The sequence below is a fragment of the Sesamum indicum genome, linkage group LG11, assembly GCF_000512975.1.
Source record: "Sesamum indicum cultivar Zhongzhi No. 13 linkage group LG11, S_indicum_v1.0, whole genome shotgun sequence".
NCBI classification, from domain to species: domain Eukaryota; kingdom Viridiplantae; phylum Streptophyta; class Magnoliopsida; order Lamiales; family Pedaliaceae; genus Sesamum; species Sesamum indicum.
In genome coordinates, this window is record NC_026155.1 from 10,385,772 (window position 1) to 10,403,924 (window position 18,153).

The 18,153-nt window shown below is 34.4% G+C and overlaps 3 protein-coding genes and 1 long non-coding RNA gene across 16 annotated transcripts in view; all 4 read right to left on the bottom strand.

The window, feature by feature from the left end:
• Positions 1-1,635, bottom strand: part of LOC105173893 — a 9,605-nt gene extending 7,970 nt beyond the window's left edge. For all 12 annotated transcript variants that reach the window (XR_002288093.1, XM_020698125.1, XM_020698124.1 and 9 more), the window contains exon 1: positions 1,489-1,635. Coding sequence is in view for 11 of the 12 variants with exons in the window: in XM_020698125.1 (XP_020553784.1) it covers positions 1,489-1,516 (28 nt within the window). In the remaining variant the exon portion in view is untranslated. The remainder of the gene's footprint in view (positions 1-1,488) is intronic.
• Positions 2,339-4,519, bottom strand: LOC105173895. Of its 2 annotated transcripts, none has more exons than XR_002288006.1 (3): positions 4,221-4,519; positions 3,045-4,135; positions 2,339-2,675 (listed from the first exon to the last, which is right to left on the bottom strand). It is a non-coding gene; the product is annotated as an uncharacterized LOC105173895 (long non-coding RNA). The 2 variants fall into 2 exon arrangements; XR_002288007.1 differs by having other exon boundaries at positions 4,033-4,135; positions 4,221-4,498.
• Positions 5,237-9,132, bottom strand: LOC105173896 (protein CHLOROPLAST IMPORT APPARATUS 2-like). Its single transcript, XM_020697589.1, has 4 exons — positions 7,159-9,132; positions 5,973-6,023; positions 5,819-5,923; positions 5,237-5,542 (listed from the first exon to the last, which is right to left on the bottom strand). Exons 1-4 carry the CDS (start codon positions 8,164-8,166, stop codon positions 5,504-5,506), a joined length of 1,203 nt encoding a protein of 400 aa, XP_020553248.1. The 5' UTR covers positions 8,167-9,132; the 3' UTR covers positions 5,237-5,503.
• LOC105173897 (dihydrolipoyllysine-residue succinyltransferase component of 2-oxoglutarate dehydrogenase complex 2, mitochondrial-like) overlaps positions 14,789-18,153 on the bottom strand; it is a gene marked incomplete in the record, with an annotated part of 7,129 nt that continues 3,764 nt past the window's right edge. Inside the window, 5 exon segments of the mRNA XM_020697923.1 lie at positions 14,789-15,379; positions 15,479-15,673; positions 17,058-17,168; positions 17,249-17,339; positions 17,980-18,035. Of these exon segments, the coding sequence (XP_020553582.1) occupies positions 15,188-15,379; positions 15,479-15,673; positions 17,058-17,168; positions 17,249-17,339; positions 17,980-18,035 (645 nt within the window).

An 18,153-nucleotide genomic window follows, 5' to 3' on the forward strand; every position in this document is an offset into this window, starting at 1 on the left:
GATAGAAAAGAAAAAGAGAACAACAAGCTTTCAGTTATTCCCAACTACAAACCGTGACCGCTATAGAAGATCTCAGAGCCTAAAAGGCCCAGTTCTCAGTGCTTGTACAGGGTAATTTATCAAATATATTGAATAGGTATGTGCTATGGGACCATCAAGACTAAACAAGTTTTAAGCATCCCTCCATTTCTTAAAACCACCAAAAAGAAAGAAGACAGATAGGACAAGACTACTTCATCAATGGGGTAAACATACTATTTAGCTTAATTGTTTGATTAGATCAGAGAGAAATATACACTAAACCTGCTTCTCCTTTTACTATTTAATAGGAAGTCCAAAGCAGCTAACAACACCTGACAGTGATTCTCAGACGACACTGAACAAGTTAGCACTTACAGAGAACAGATCCTTAGAAATGTTATATTTGAAATAAATGTTTGGACCCCTGTAGTCGGTTCCTTTTTAAATTTAATGTCACACAAAAGCAACAGCTGGGAAAAATAGATGGTCGGTTAAATATAGTAAAACTGAAAGTTTTCTTCCTTATATACATCTTTTTATCATTGGTAATCAGCAAGATCATACCAGTAAGGCCTTCCTTTCTATGCATTGAAAAGAATATTTTATTCAAACTGTTTCACGTGAAAATTGAAACTCAAAATACAAATAAGTAAAAGTTAATTGGAAGGTGAGAAAACCCTATAAGCTGTGTTTCTCGGCAAATATGGCGTAAGTATAAGATGGAAAATTGGCAGTAGAAGTTACTTTTTTACATATGTCATCAACCCTAGATCTTCATGTATGAACAGTTTATATGGAACCCATCAAATATAAGCCGTATCCATGGCAGTAAAGCAACATCAGCACTCGAATATGTTTGCTCTCCCTTCGGGGTTTTGATTTGATAGCTGATCCCTACCTATATGGACCTCGGTCTTTCCCTTTACATCACAAAATGAATCCCAAAATCTCTCTTTAAAGACACAAACCAAAATAGAAAAGATCAGAGAGAGGCCCTAAACATCAACTATTTTGCATTAAAACTCTTCTCAGTTGTATTACCCAGCCAACTTCAAGAATCACTCATCATAATTTAGACACTATTTTTATTTGATAGGCCATCAATAAACAATCTTCTTCCATACAAAACAAACATCAATTATCCCACTGTTCATCTTTGAAGACACATTTTTAAATCTAAGGGTTTCCTGCATACATCTCTATGATTCAGACGGATTGCCCATATTCCAACAATAAATCAAACAAGTGCAACCCCATATAACAAATAAACAAACATTCACACGGGTCATACAAGATTGTACAGGCACTTTTTTGGCTATGCATCTACCGTGAATTTTCTAGTCAAATGAAATTGTCAAGCATATAACATTGAACAGAAAAAGGTTGTTTAGAACATTTACAGGTGAATTTCAAGAAAACACAACATAAAATTAAAGAAATTAAACCAAAAAGGATGTTTTTTTATACCTTCGGTCTGCCAGTGTAGCAGTTGCATCAACAAAGCTTTCTGGAGGGCTTTGGGGGTTTTCTCTCTTAGAGAGAGACAGGGGCGGAGGGGAGAGTATATGTAAAATTGTAGTTATTCACTATGCAGCTATATTTATATATGTGGGCAAATAGAAAAAAACCTTTTGGAGGGCCTTTTGTAGGAACTCCTTTATTAAAACTTTGGAAGGATTATTATGGTTGTGACTTTAATTGTATCTCTATGGTAGAAGATTATTTAAAAATTAAATTATTCCTATATACAATTTGCTGATGAATTATATTTGTGTACGAATATTCACCACAAAATCGATTGTAATTCATTAAAATCAATCTTTTGTACAAATACAACGAATCTCAATCACAATATATACTTCACATAGAATAAGAATTGAGTTTAAAATATATAAATTAATCAAATAGACTCTTGTGAATACGATGATGAACAAGTCCTTCAGAAGAATGATTAACATATTTGTCTCCTAAGTATAAATGAAGAGTGAATTTGAGTATCATTTATATATATATAAATCTCACGATAAGAAGTACCTTGAATAATTCACAGAGGTAATAAACATATGTCATCATCTAGTCACAGTCAACACATGTCATCATCTAGTTGACATCTTTGCATGATTTACATAATAATTATCTCATCGTTCAAGGATTGCAACGTTCCTCAAAAGGTACTTCACAATTTGCCTGGCTTAGATTGCATCTATAATATGCACAAGATTTCTCATTCATTTAGCAAATTTGTGTGATCTCCTCACCATTTACAGCATCCTTTAGAAATACATGGTCATAGTGTACCCCGGAAGGTTTACAAGGATTTCATTCCAAAATTCCGATTATTATTACAGATTTTTAAATGTTATTACACAGCCAGGCCTTCAGCCTCGACATAACCAAAGTACATAATCCAAATGTTACAGGAGAGGTGAACAATGGACCTTTCTAGTAAGTCAAGACAAAGGATGTGAATCGAGACTCATTGTGTTACTAGTGCCATTCAGGAATCCAGCTCCAGAATAAAGATCAGTTCCTCAAACTACATCCTTAAATCTTATCAATGCTGAGACTGGGAGGTCAGCATATGAAATCAGCATGCTTCAGGTTACAGCAAATTTGATCCTATGGAGCAGAATCAACATCCTCTATCATGATACCTGAACAATAGAGGATTCAATCAGAGAAATTTATCAACCACACAAGATTAAGACATGAATGTGACTCAATAGCAGAAACAATAAAGGGGAATATGTTAAAGGTCCAAAAGTATGAGAAGCCAAATATGGAAAGTGGTAAGTCGGGAAACATATCCAGAAACAGGATTGCTCTTGTTGTATATAATCTGTTAGTAGCATCACTTGCCTCTTTTCTTGTCTACAAAACAAATAAGTTATCTTCAATCTCAAAATATGTCATGCAAGGACTGTTTTAAGGCATGAAAATAATGAAAAAGCCAATACTGGCTGGATTAGCAAAAAATTGTTTGACAGAGACGTGCCTCTAAGTGACTAGACAGAGTCAATTACCTTAACCTCTTCTGAAGTTTATAAAAATCAGTAACACAACCCTTTGCCCTTTTGAGAAACTACCAAAGTTCCATCTATCATTGAGGTCGTGGTAGTATTAATTCAAGAAAGGGTTGGAAGTGAATAGTACCAGGAAAATAAAGTTGTTATGCTGTCCACATAGTCAACGAATTAGTACAATTCAGGTAAGTTGAATAACAAAGAGAGTTGCAGAATATGCAAGTCACATGTCAAGAAGCTTACGAATTTTCGCAGCAACTCACAGAATACAGGCATTTGAGAAAATTGGGCGAATCAAGTATATTTTTAGACTTCCACTACGATGTAACCTGATTCTTGACTTTCCAGCCCTAGGGATATTAGACGACAAAGCTTTTTCTCCCTCTTTAACTGTCTTAAGGTTATGCAAGTTTACGAAAAAATTTGGAGAGAGCAAAGTCAAGAGACTGAGTTATGGTCTCCTTGGCCATTAGTAGACCGAAGGCAGCTGTTGAATAAGCCATAATCTATTTGCTGGCCACAATTTTATTTTCTCGGAGAAACTTATTCAGTTTTTACTAAAAACATCGGTCCGTGGGGTTATTGACACCAATTGCACAGCTAAATAAGATCATAGCACATGTTAAGGGCAGACATGCATCTGTTAACAACAGGGATGCTGGGATTCAAGCTTATTTCACACTGAAGTGTTCCATTGAACCTGAAAACTCTAACAAAGTAGGATCACTCGATACAGCAGTCCAAATTTTTACAATCATAGTTCAGGATGAAATGCAATCTCATCCATTAAAACATAGAATCTCTTTACTTGCCGTTCAAAAGAGCATGCGTTTGAAATTATCTATCTGAATTCCCAAATAATTCTGCCAATACTTGCTCATGAAATGCATCTGTTGAGCATTACAACTTTCCTCCTCCTCCAAGCAGATATCTGAATTTCAGCAAACAGCAGTCTCACAGCACCACTAGCTATAATCAAGAAGCATACCTTTGGGATTCCGTTGCTCATACAAGCTCCTCATAAGACTGAGACATCCTAATGCCATCAAACCTCCATGCAACTGAATCCCATCTCTTTCCAGACTCAGTCACTGTCAGCAAACATGACAACAATAACCAAAAAATAAGGGGGACGAGGAAAGACCAGACACCAAAACCTGAAACGTCGGCGCTTACATTCTTGTTGACAACTTGAACTTCTCTGAGGATTCCGCAATGGCGACCGTATACCTCAACTCCTTTGCTAGCTTGCCTTGGAGGGTAGAATTACTAGAATGAAGTGATAAGACCAAAATAACGACAAAAACGTTAATAATCTCGAAAACGATGGCAGAAGCCGACGATTCATCGGAGCTCTCAGAATCAGACGGATTTCGGTGATTGCCCTTCTCCTTCTATCTGGACAGTTATTAGCCCAAAGTGGCATAAGAGGCCCTTCGGTTTTGGGCCAGAAAACAATGATATCAAAATAAGCTCATTTCAGTGAAGAATTTTTTATATTTATATTACTTTTTTTTTTTTTGGAATAAATTACGACGAATTCGCATGAAATTTATTATAATTATAAAGATAAATTATAATTATTTTTTTAAATTTAATATAATTATAAGTAATTTTTTATTATTTAAAAAATTATAAATGCCCCCTTAAATAAAAAATAATTATATAGCATCTAGACGATGGAGTGGATATTACTACCTTTACTGAATTCAAAAAATAAAAATAAAAAACATATTTTAAAAAATACAAAAGAATTTGAGGGTTGGTAAAAAATAAATCATCTACAGAGAATATTAGCTCATAAAAGTATTTTATAAAATTATAAAATTATAATTTATAATTCAAAATGGCATTTTGGTCAGTTCACTATAAAAATTGAATGAAAATCTAGCGTAATGAGCTTGTTGTTAGATGGACATTAAAATTAGAAGAGTATTTATAATTTTTCAAACAATGAAAAGGTATTTGTAATTATATCAAACCTCAGGAAAGGTGATTGTAATTTACCCTAATTATACATAATTTTTATTATTTAAAAAATTATAAATACGTCGTAAAACTTCTTACAACAAATACATTCTAATAACAACCCATTATAACGGTATGTTTATTATATGGCAAGCTAGGAAAGAGAGTTGAGGTAATTACGTCATGCAATAGCTTGGGAAATTGTTGATTGGTGACTATATATATAAGAGATGGTGGTGAAGGAATATTAATATGGAATATTGAATAATATAAGTATTTTTAGAAGTAGCGAAATGTATTATTAGCCCTCGCCCTCGCCCTCGCCCTCACCCTCCTCTTCAAAGACTAGACCACATATAATTATCTCCAACAAAAACAAAAGACTCAATTCCTACTCCTTTGCTACTCTGCATTTCTCCACTGTAATTTCCAAATAACCAATCAAATCAAACATAAACTACAAAAATACCAAAATCTCTCTCTCTCTCTCTCTAATCGTCGGGTGAGTTTGGTGTTCTGACAAATCGTCCCTGCAAAACATAATAACAAACACATTACATATAAATTACTACACTTTCATTTATGATGAAACGAGAAATTTTGACTCGAATTGAGTTTAATTAAAATTAAATTAATTATATGATAAGTGTAATGCACAAATTACATAATAAATTATCAGACTTTATTTAAGATTTTCTTTTTTTTGTATAAATATATATATATTTGTGTATTTCTAGAAATACTTAAAGAGAGATTGTTTTATGGGAAGAGGTATATCGTATGATAAGAGTGGAGGCGAGGCAAACCTTCATTCTGGGCCGTCGATCAGCGTTGACTTTGCGGACCTGGTACCTGATTTTCTTAGAGAAGAGGCGGGTACGCCGTTTTTCCTTGTAGCGTAGCACGCTAGCCTCTCTTACACCTCCGTTGCTCCTCCTTCTTGTGGCGTAGCCCGCTAGCCTCTCTCACACCTCCGTTCTCCGAGAACAGGTCTATCTGCGCCAACCTCGCCTGCACCCAACCAATCATAATAAACTATTATGTCATCAATAATCAACCATTCCCAACGTTGTTGGAACTAAGTTTGTACAAACGGATTAAGACAAGATTAGGGCTTTTAAAATACTAATAAAACCGGCTTCATTATTTGATTTTTGTAATAATTAAAACATATAAGTCTCCAAAAACTCAATGAATAACGAACATTTCTATTTTATTTTCTTAAATAAAAAAAATAATGAAGGGGTGTTCATTTCGCTTAACCAAACTGAACTAAATCAAAATTTTAGTACGCCAAATACAAAATTGAAATAATAGGTTCCATTTACAAATTAGTAATAAGTCAATCGAAAGCATATATCAATTTTCATTCAATCTACAGTATATACCTACAATCGAAGGTATATAGCAAAATTCAAAGGTGTTGGATGTAATTTTTCAAACTACATGCAGTTTACGTGTAATTATACTAAATTTTAGGAGAGAATGTAATTATCCCTAATAACATTATTACTTAATTATAAAATTACTTATAATATATATTTATTTTTAAAAAAGTTTAGTATTTCTTTCGGTTTCGATTTATGAAAATAAAAAAATCAAAATCAATCAAATAAATAAATTTGAAAAGAAATAATTGTACCGAATTAAAATTGTCAAATCGAATAGTGAACACCCTTATATAACGTGACAAGTGCGATTTGCTGTTAGAAAAAAAAAATACAATTTTTACATCAATCTAAAATTTTTCTTTCGTAGAAAAAATAGAAATTATACGTGCTTATAATAGTTTTTTTTTTTTTTTGAAAACCTTATAATAGATTTCTCCATTGGCAATAATTATGAAATTTATGAGTGACTAATTTTTAATAAAATTACGAGTTTTTCTAATTATTATTATTATTATTATTTTTTACTCAAAAAGAAAAGGAAAAAGTTAACATGAAATGCCCGGCATGGGAAGCAATCAGATGGAGCCTAGTGCCGTATCCATCCAACTAACACCCACAATCGTCGCAGGCTATAAAAGCTCCAATCGTGCATGATTGCAAGCACGTGTAACGCACGTGTCATACCCAAGAAGACAATCAACGGTATTACAACTAAAAGATTATCATTTTTGCAGGCGGGGAATGAGATTACATACTTGGACATCAGTGCCGGCGGCGGCGGACTCAGCCCCCGGAGCGTCGCCGGAGAACGGAGAACCCTTATCGGACCACGCGTTCAAGACGCCGTCGTAGTTCAATTTCAAGAGCAGCCCACCACCATTCTGTTGAGGAACACACGACTCCTCTTTATGATGATCTTTACCCGCTGAATTAATCTCCTTGTTTGATCTAATCAGTGTCGAAATCGGCTTCTCCTTAGCTGGTTCCGAGTTCTTGACCAACTCCGCCACCTTCTTCTTCTTCTTCTCCGCCGGAATCTTGCTTGTCGTCGGAGCAATATCAGCCACATTCACACTAGGAAACCTCCACCAGTCACCCTCATCGACGTTTCTCATTGCTCTCAACTCCCTTCTCACCCCATACCCGAATTCAAATCCTAGGCCAACAGGGTAACCATAACAACAATTGTTCATTGCGTTATGAGAATTCATGTCGTCGGTGACGGGCTCGTTCTTCCCTATGATGCTGTCGATTCCCTCTCCAATTTCCTCATCCAGTATCGACTCTGCATCGATGTCATCTTGATACTCGTCGCAGATTTCAGACGACGAATTGATCTCGCCCGGACTAAGACACGGTTTCTCGAACAGATTGAACTCTTTGGCGAAATGGGGTCGGCGTAGCAAGAATTCAGAGTTATCGATCGTTGGGAAAGGAATCATGAGCAAGTCTGAGGGCTCAAGTGAGAAAGGGTTCTTGCTGTTGTGTGGTTTTGTGAACTTTGTGAGGTGTTTGGTGGGGAAAATCTTGGGGTAGGCTGTGGAGAGGAGGGCGGCAGCTTCATTGTAAGTTTGATTAGGCCGTTTGCGGGGCGTGCGGGGCTTTCTTGTGGAGATTGCAAGAGGGCAGTTGCTGGATTCAGAGAGAGTGGAGGATGGAGAGGATGAGTTTGAAATCCAAGAAGTTGATGGGGATTTGATGATCTCTAAGTCTAGGGAGTCTAATCTGTATGCTCTCCCACCTCCACTCAGACAAGAAGACATGGGTGAAGTAAACGAAAGCTCCTCAAATGACTGTAAGGAAATGAAACTCAGTATGAATTCAAGAACTGAGACACTGGTTGTCTGAGTTTTTTATGTGTGGCCAGTTGGTGAGGAAGATGTCAAACAAGAAAGTTGGGAGATCAGGACAAGTTTTAGCCAACAACTGGAGAATCAGGGGGTGATTGGTGTGGAGTTTGAGGAAGTAAAAGGATTCAAGAAAAGGTGGGGAAAGTACAAGAACCCTAAACCCTGAAAGTACTGTAATTTCAGTATCAATCAAATTCTTGGACTAATAATAAAAAAGTGGTAAAAGCCAAAATTTGTAGCACTGTTTTATGATAGGAGAAACTAGCAGAAACCCTTCAAAAACCCAGTGAAGAGGAATCAAGAATTGATGGTTTAAGACAGCAGAAAGCTTAAAGAGACAATCTTGATGTAATCAAACATGGAAGAAAGTGTCTTTCTTGCATGGGAAAAGACCATAGGCTTCCCCGAAAGGTATATCCCAGAAAAAAAGAAAAAGCAAAGCTTCTTTCACTAAAACAGTGGTATGAGTGAAGAAACAAGAGACATTTTAGTCCAAGAATGAGTGCCAGAACAGAGTATAATCAATCTGTGTCATCGAAAACGGAAAGAAACCCAGAAATTCTGAGGTGGGATTTTGAATGTGAAATATCCAAGAAGCGTAAATGTCTGAATAAAGGGGAAAATCAAGAGCCGAGATGGCGTGTATTTATATTTATCATGAAAATAGAGAGATTGGGATTGGGGGTGATAGAGAGAGGGAGCATATTGTGAACAGAGAGTCACGGGGAGATGAAAAAAGGTTAAGATCGGGTGATGAGGTCTGAAAACACACAGTACACCCACTCTCTCTTTCTATCTCTGGAGAATTAGAGGGTATGGAGACGGAGAACAGAGCAAGGGACAAAGCTCGGCTTCTTCTGCAGTTGTAATGGACCACATTCTTCTCTTTCTACCTGTCTTTGCACTTTTAGCAGTACAACTAATTTCATCTTACAAAAACACCCCTACCTTTTCAACTCTTCATTTTAATTAATGACCTTTGACCTTTGTTATATATATATATGTATATTAATTAATCATACTTCCTGCCCATTAAAATTATTTCCTAATATGTTTTTCTATTTGAATTTGAAATATTTGGATTATGTAATTTTCAGTTTTAAATAATGTACATTTACGTACTTATAGGCATTTTTAATACAATATACTGAAATTTTAAGTATATTACATTATTCATATTTGACAGCATAGATCACTTAATTTGAGTGCCATAAAATGTAAATTTAAAGTAAAGAACTTAGCAAAAAATTATAACGAAAAAACACTTACACGAATTGAGTTATTAATATAGTATTATACAAACTCTGCATTTTTAGTGAAGAAAAAAAAAAATTCAAATTGAAGAGTGTATCGTATGACTCCTTTTGTGTTTTTATAATCTTTTTCGACTTTTCTCTTGGATGTATTTTAATAAGAATATAAAAATTACCAGCAGAAGAAATGCCCGCAAAATATCTTCTCAAAAATAAAAAATATATCAACATATGAAAAAAGAAAACAATTAAAAAATTAGATGGCCCATCATTTACTAGAAAAGGGGTATAAATGTAAAAACTGATGTAATCCAATCCTAATCATGGGACATGCATGGATTTCCTGATTGAAGTTGTTCTATCATCTTTAAGTACCCATTCCCCCACTCCCTCTCCAACTGCAAGAATTCCATTGATGGAAAAGTGCCTCTTATCTGCTGACATGGCGCAACCCCATTGGCCCCCAAGATTTCCTGTGCTGACGTGGACTGTTCTTTATTGGTTGGTGGATTTTCACGGGTATCTAGGAGGTGGGCTTTGGTTGTAATGAGAAGATGAGAGCAATGATTTGGAAGGTCTTGTTTTTTTTTTGGTGTGTTGTGGCTCTTTGTATGTGGCATAAAGCAATCACACGTTATGCTATTTGTGTTCAATGGATTATGATTAGAATAAGTTACTAGTCCTATTAAGTTTTGGAATATTGCAATGGGACCCCTAGCTTTCTTCTATTTTTAGAAAAGACCCTATAGACATCGTTAATTTGGACTTTTGTTGGCAACGGTATGTATACTTTTGTTGATATATTTTGACCATGGGTTATAGTTTTTCATTAGCCTTTTGCTTGATATTGTTTAGGATCTCCTTTTTTAGTAAGGTGTTTTTTTTCAGTATCAATTCTATTGCAGTTTATATCATTTAGTACCCCCGTTTTATGGGAACGAGGTCATGCGGTTGTCCCAAATCCTTCTTTCAAAGGGGCTGATGATCCCGACATTGACGCACTTCAGTTATAGATTTATTTGGATGGCTTATAAGTTTCAAAATCTCCTTGACAAACAAAATATTTTTGAAGACAAAATTGTAATACTGATACAATCGGAGCGGACAAAATCTCACATGACAGACGTTGATACACACCACATCATTATCCAAACTTTAATTTTGGAGATTATTAGGAAAAAAAAGGGGGGTTGAAAGATTAAAATTGAAAATTTTGGGGCTATAACGTAATATCCTCAAAAACTACTCTTCTTAGGTTTTTTTGTTCAAAGAGTATATTCCTGTACTCCCATTTGTTTTGGAAAATGTCCCTTTGGCTGAGATATTTTGAAAATATCTCAAATCTTGCACATCATAGATATTTAAATTTGATATTTATGTGACCTAAGTTGAACAAATTACAAAATGACCTCGTGAGTTTATTTTTTGTCAATCTCACCCAAATCCTGTCCAAAAAGATCTACAATATCCAATATTAAAATTAAGTAGTTTTTAATAATATTTTTTTATGGCCAATTAAAATAACGAAAATTCAATTTTTATGTATTTAAAAAAATGCATTTTATCTCGCACATGCATTAAACAATTTCAAATCCTCCCCAATGTTAATCACTAGTCTTTGCTCAACCATCAATCTTAATTCATAAGTTTAAGTACCCTTTTTACATAAATAAATTTTTTTATTTGTTTCGATAAATTTAATTTTTTCTCAAACACACAACACTCTCTCAATTTTTGATATTAGGATAAGAGATCTTTTAATTGTAATAAACGGCCACAAATCAACTATTAATTTAATTTACTCCCGATAGTAATAAAACATACAAAAGTCAAACTCCATACTCGAACATCCTCAGCCTACGTGTTTGAAAATTCATAACAAATTCTTAATCTCTACCACCTCTAATGTTATTGTCCCATCCGGCACTTATCGTATTAACTTGGGAATGAACAAGAAGTTTAGGACTTACACGGCCTCGATATATATCGATTATATTATCAAGAAGAGAGGGATAGGATAAAGAGAAATGTCTGACTTAGGTTTGATGACAAAGGGAAAATTCAAATTCATACCAGGATTGATTGGACCTAAATCAATTATATGGTCAGTTTAAATATAACAAGTGTATAATACTTGTTTTGTAATTGATTTGATTGGATTAAATCTAATTTTAATAATAAAAAAAAAATTGATGAGGAAGACAATGGGAGTGTTGTGTATATCCGGATCTAATCTTGGCCACAAAGGTTGTTGTCTCATGATTTTGTCTGCATTAGCCTTATCCCATAATAAGAATTGGGTTGAAATTTTGCAGCCCTTGATTTTGGATAACCCTAAATGTGGAAGCTTCATGATGCATGTGAATCACAAACTCATGAGCACTTGTTGTGCCTATCACTACAAAGGGAAAAAAGACTAGTCTTTGTTTTAGCCCAAGCTCATACATGAGGTGTATAACATTAAGGACAGTTGAATCCCATGATTTCATAATTGATTATAACATAAATTAATTGTAAGAGGATTGATTTCAGAAATAATTGATTTTAGAAAAAGTGATTATGAGTTTTGGATTTTCTATAATTTCATAATTGATTATATAAGTACGGGTTTTTTTTCTTTTGGAAATACGAACGATGAACTATTATTCAGTGAGGTAAATTAATTACAATTGTTCTTGTTGGATATCAACATCTAACAAAGACCATTACAATAATTATAATCTGATCTATAATATCAAATATACTAAATTTATCCAATATCTACTATTACAGTAGAAACAACATACCTACTATTCAATAGAAACAACATCCTACGCATTAGGTGGGTTCGAACCCATGGCCTCTAAAGTCATGGGACCTCAACTTCGTCAATTGAAACTAATCTCATTTTTAAAGTTAATGGAAGATCATTAGATGAAGAATAATTACATTGTGACGAAAAGCTATAATTTATCGAGATTTAGTTCTGATGCAATTTAATTCTAAAAGTAATTTATTGAAAATAGAAAGAAAGCTACATGACTAATTGGGTATGCACTTAAAAAACAAACCTCGCCTGCTCAAATTACATTCTTATCATCTGTTGATGATGTTTCAAGACCACGAGATTTAATATTTATATCGCAGCAAAATATGAAATTTTCGATATCCAGTAATTGTTTTTTAGTTATTGATGATTAATATTTTCATGATGTAATGATATATGCAATTGATTTATTCAAACATATAAAAAAATATTTTATTTTATTTTTTATTTGGGGAAGGGGGGGTTGGGTTGTAAAGTATGAGATTTTGGATGTCCAAGTTTCCATGTGCAATAAAATTACTATAGTATGAAGTTTAAGTTTTCTGTGTGTACAATTAAATGTCCAGCTGGACATGTAATACAAATTTGGTTGTCTATAATAATGCCAACTGAAGTATTTAATTCCTGATGTATGCACTTTATAATATTAACAATATCTGTTTATAGATGGGATTCGAATCCATAGTTTCAGACTTATTCATAAAAATATATATATATATATATAATATTTAAGTAATAAATTTTTGGAGGAAAAATGTATATTAATTTTGTACACGTGATGTGTATATATTAAATAAAAAAAAAAGATGCAACAAAATTAGAAATAGAAGATCGAAATTCACGTTTTTATGCAAATTACACGTGAAATATTTTTTGAAACATTGGATTAATGGCAATAGTGTAAAATAATTAACTAAATTATGTCTACTAAACTGGATGCATGCAATTAACACAAGAATATTAGTAATGTGTGTGAAGTGACTAATTCAGTGGGACTCTGTTTCTTTGTCAAGAAACAAGAATCTTCATTATCTGTATGTGATCTGGAGCTCGATTTCCATTAGGACCAAAAGGGAATATCTAAGGACAAAATATAATTCGTCATAAGTCTTACTGGATTGATAAGGTTGAGATTTCATAAATAAAATATTGTGAATTCAAGTTGGGCATAGGTGTACTTCTACAGTAGATTCTTGTTTTATTAATTGTAGCATTTGAACATATGTGATGATTTGAATTATCGATACATTGAATCAAATTTTGAATTTGAATGTATTGAATGGTGTAATGAATCGTATACAATTAAAAAAAAAAAAAGGATAAAAATAGGTAAAATACTTTGATACCCCTTGAAGACATGTCTAAGTACACAAACGCTCCATACCTTTTGCACAATTACAAGTACACTCCTTTAGGGGATGTTTGTATAAACTCTTAACTCTGAATAGGGGTTAAATCACAACTACAACCTCAATGAGAAATATTGTAATTCTGTAAAAAAAAAAATGATAGATGTCTGTGTTTGGAACCTAACTTAAAAGAGCGACAATATAATGTATCCTAAAGTATTCCTAGCCTTGGGAGTTTTTTTTTTTTTTTTCTTTTTAACACAGGAGATATTTATCACGTTTAGAAGAGATTTGGCTAAGTATGAGTTTAGGGGAAAAATAAATATATTTTCTTCAATAAAAATAATTTGGCATAAAGGACAGTTGTAGAAGAAATACAATCTATACATATGTGTGAAGATAGAAAAGTCAATTTCATTGCAATGCTATAGAAAAGTCCAAAAGCAGAAAATGGACAAAAATATTTACCGAGGGGAGGTTTGGATAGTTGACAACGGTGTCTTCAGGGGTAACCTAAGGGCCAGTTTTTGAGACAGATATGGCCCCAAGGATGGTTTCATCAGCCAGCCCCACGTCTTTGAGGGCATTTTTTTGGCTAATCTCTCCCTCTCTCTGTACTACCCATCTGGTAGATTTGGGACCATTTATGTGTACGTTGCATATGCCCCATTCTGATTATGGGCATCATCAATGATAATGAGAGAGACCTTGTTAGGCTGCTTCTTTTCATCTTTAGATTAGGGCACCTTAATTATTGTGATGCCTCTTTGTGATGGAAAATAGTTTCCACTTCTCCTGACAGGATGAAAAAATGCCAAACTGGGAATAATACACGGCATCCTTTATCCATCTCACTTCATCCTGCTCCGTATCCTGACTTCAATCATATATCATGCAGTTTTTTTATGAGAAGAAAGTAATTCCACCAGAAATCCAGAAATTGCCCATAAGCCAGGATGATTGGGGAAGTGGTTCTAGGCCATATAGGCAGGTAAAAACAGATGCACACAATTGGGAGACACGAATCACACGCACATACGAATAGAGAGATCATTTCTGACAGTGTCTGCTTTGCCATCCTCCATGGACCCATACTGGTTGGAAATAGATGCGAGTAATCTCCATGATAATTTAGTACGGAAGACCAAGAATGGTTTAATCACCATGCAGAACATTTTATTTGTACAACCCTTTCCTGGGATCATATGATAAAATCATACAAGCAACATGATACTAGAAACTACACAATTAAACGTTTCTCTCGACAATAATTCAGGCACTTCTCAGTGACACCAAGAACTGTTGCCATGTGAAAATACATGAACAGGTCTGTAAAATGAAAAGGAGAAGCATGTGTATTTGTGTTTAGATGTGATCTCATCTCAAATTTGGACATTGCAGGCCGCGAGGAAAGACTACTTGAGTCCAACGGTGAAGCAAAAATTAAGTAGTACAAAACTGTTCTGACCACCAACTCAGGTATATTATTAGCAATGCAAATGCAAGCACCACCAACTGCAGCATTTTCATACATCCAACAGCAATCTACGAGGATCTTCCACCACATCTTTGATTCTTCTCAGAAAAAACACTGCCTCTCTCCCGTCAATCAGCCTATGGTCATATGTCAGCGCAATGTACATCATTGGTCGTGGAAGTATTTCACCTCCAACAACCATAGGACGGTTTACTATTGAGTGCATCCCCAAGATTGCAGACTACAATTTCACGCAAATAACAAACAAATTAATCACAAAGGATTAAACACGCACATAGAATGGGGAAACCAACAAATGAAAAGCCCCAGAAGAACAAACCTGAGGAGGATTGATGATGGGAGTACTTAGAAGACTTCCATATACACCACCATTCGATATAGTAAACGTTCCCCCAGCCATCTCATCAATTGAAATAGTGCCGTCATTGGCCTTCTTGGCAAGAGTGTTAATTTCCTTTTCAACCTCAGCGAAATTCATACGTTCAGCATTGCGCAGAACTGGGACAACAAGGCCCTAATGGAAATAGAAAGGTAGAGTAGAATAAGAGACTGACAAACCCTTCTATTTTAGACAGCTACCAGAAAATACACGAGATACAATTACGTCATACTGCAAGACAATGCTGCAGGCCAAAAACTATTTTCCCTTGTGCACCTCGTTTGAATCCCATTATTTATAAAAAGCTAGGACTACTTACAGAAGCCTTCCCTTAAAGTGAGTTTAATTACAAATTGTACCCATCTCCCTTTTGAAATTACAGAAACCAACTCTCCAGATTTACAAAACCTAAGGTTTTAAATAGAAATTAATGATGTAATTTAATAGATTTTCCCTATTCACTCTTAGTACTTTGTTAAATTCGGAGGAGTATTTGTTTAATGAGTTAAAATTTGCAAAGAGGTTAATGTCAAGTATAAAGTAATATCATTTGATGCCACGTTTAGTCTTACATTATGTTTTTTTCTCATCTCCTCTTTTTACATGTATATTTATGTGAAAATAATGAATACATGTAACCTGATAACGCAATGCAATAAAACTCTATGAAAATAGTAGAGTGATAATGTTGTTGAAATTAGACTAACTTAAATTTTTCGGCACTAAATCTTGTAATATAAGCTCTTTAAATGCTATTCCTCATTTGTAATTATTTTCACACAAAATCACGAAGTGAAGCTTCATTCCCTTTAAACCATAGGATTATTCTCTTTCATCGACTCCATATGTGTTAAATATTATAAGAAGAAACATATATTTTACGTTGGCATTCAACAAATAAAATAAGTCGACGCATAACATTAACACAGTCCTCAGACACAGCCTCCAAAAGAAATCACACCGAATAATTCTCAAAAAAAAAAAAAAATGATAAACATCCAAATATAACCAAAAGTTTATAATGACATAACTTCTAGAATTAGATACAGAACAACTAAATGTCTATGTAACTGAAAATTTAAAGAAAAGGCGTGTAAACAGTATAAACTTGGAAGTTGGTGGCAGCTAAAAATTATAAATTCCAACAGAGGTATTTGCAATTGACCCATTTATATTTTTTTTATTTTTTTTAGTGAAGATAATTCAGGCTTTTTACATATGCAGTACGGATTTTTTATTGACGGGGATTTGATTGAGAAGTTCTTATAATTTTAAACAAGGAGTGCAATCAGTAATTACACTGACTTACATGTGACGTCATTTTAATTAACTCTAAAAGCTAAAACATCTGATGACAGCTCATTCAAAACAGAAATTACCCTTTAGTCCAACCCAGCATGTTCATCTTAAATTAGAGATGCCAAGAGAGTTCACAGACGGTGTACTGGTAACTCTTAAAACCTTTAAGCCCATCTATGACACAATCTCTTGAATATCAAGAAAAGAGTCAAGATGTTACCTTGGGGGTACCAACAGCTATGCTAATATCGACGTAGTCTCTGTAAATAATGTCATCGCCATCAATAACAGCATTCACTATTGGCTGCCTCTGCAAAGCACTGATAGCTGCCTGCAACTCAGTAAAACAAAGTTCAGTTCCTATGAAGCATGCATAAGAAAAAAAACACTGAAACATTGATATCAGCATACTTTCACAAATCCAGACATTAGTCCCAGCTTCACTCCGTGTTTTTCAAAAAATGCATCCTTGTAATCAGATCGAAGTTTCATCAAATTAGTCCTGTCATAAGCAAATCAGAATGTGCAGCAGTCAGAATTTAACTGCAGAGAGAAATAAAGTATGGTAAACACCCTAAAATTTCTCAAACTGCTCAACCAAGCAACTGGTTGACAAGTATAACAAATGTCATTAGCAGTTAGTACAACTGGATCAAGATTCCAAGGGCCTCCATAAAAAACCAAGTCCCAGGTGAAACAAAATCGTGGGCATATTTTAATGGTTAAGATGAAAATTTAAAACAAATGAATCTACTGAAATCAGAAGCTCATAAATCAAAATAAGCATAAACCTTGCACAGAGAACTAGACTACAAATTGAACCAAGGAAATTGACATGCATGGACTATAGATATGATATAATACAAAACAAAACTTAATTCAGGATGCCCCACCGGGCCCACCCCGTGACCCAGCAGCAAAAACCCCATTAACCAACCAACAATAGCAGCATCACCATGGAAAACTTCTTTCACAGAAAATTTCACGTTGATGTTTTAGCTGTCATGGCAGCTCGACTGCTTGACTCGGCACAATTATCAATAACTATACCACAAATGCTGGCAGAAACCTTAATATTGGGCACAGACCCACATCATCCTCTTTAAGCTAAAGCAAACCAAAATATGGAGGTATGAACTTACATATCAACTTCATTAAATGTTGTCAATAATGCAAATGTGTTCTGAGAATCCTTCAATCTTGTGGCAACTCTTTTCCTAAGCCTTGTCATAGGCACCTGTCATCAATGCAAATACTGCAGTTACAAACACACCACAAGTATGACAAAATTGTTCAACAGCATCCCAGCAATATAT

Coding starts and splice junctions, on each gene's coding strand:
- LOC105173896 (XM_020697589.1), bottom strand. CDS start 8,166: ATGTCTTCTTGTCTGAGTGGAGGTGGGAGAGCATACAGATTAGACTCC. Junction 6,024..7,158: donor CCGCCGGCACTGATGTCCAA/GTATGTAATCTC, acceptor GGTTGGGTGCAG/GCGAGGTTGGCGCAGATAGA. Junction 5,543..5,818: donor ATCGACGGCCCAGAATGAAG/GTTTGCCTCGCC, acceptor TATGTTTTGCAG/GGACGATTTGTCAGAACACC.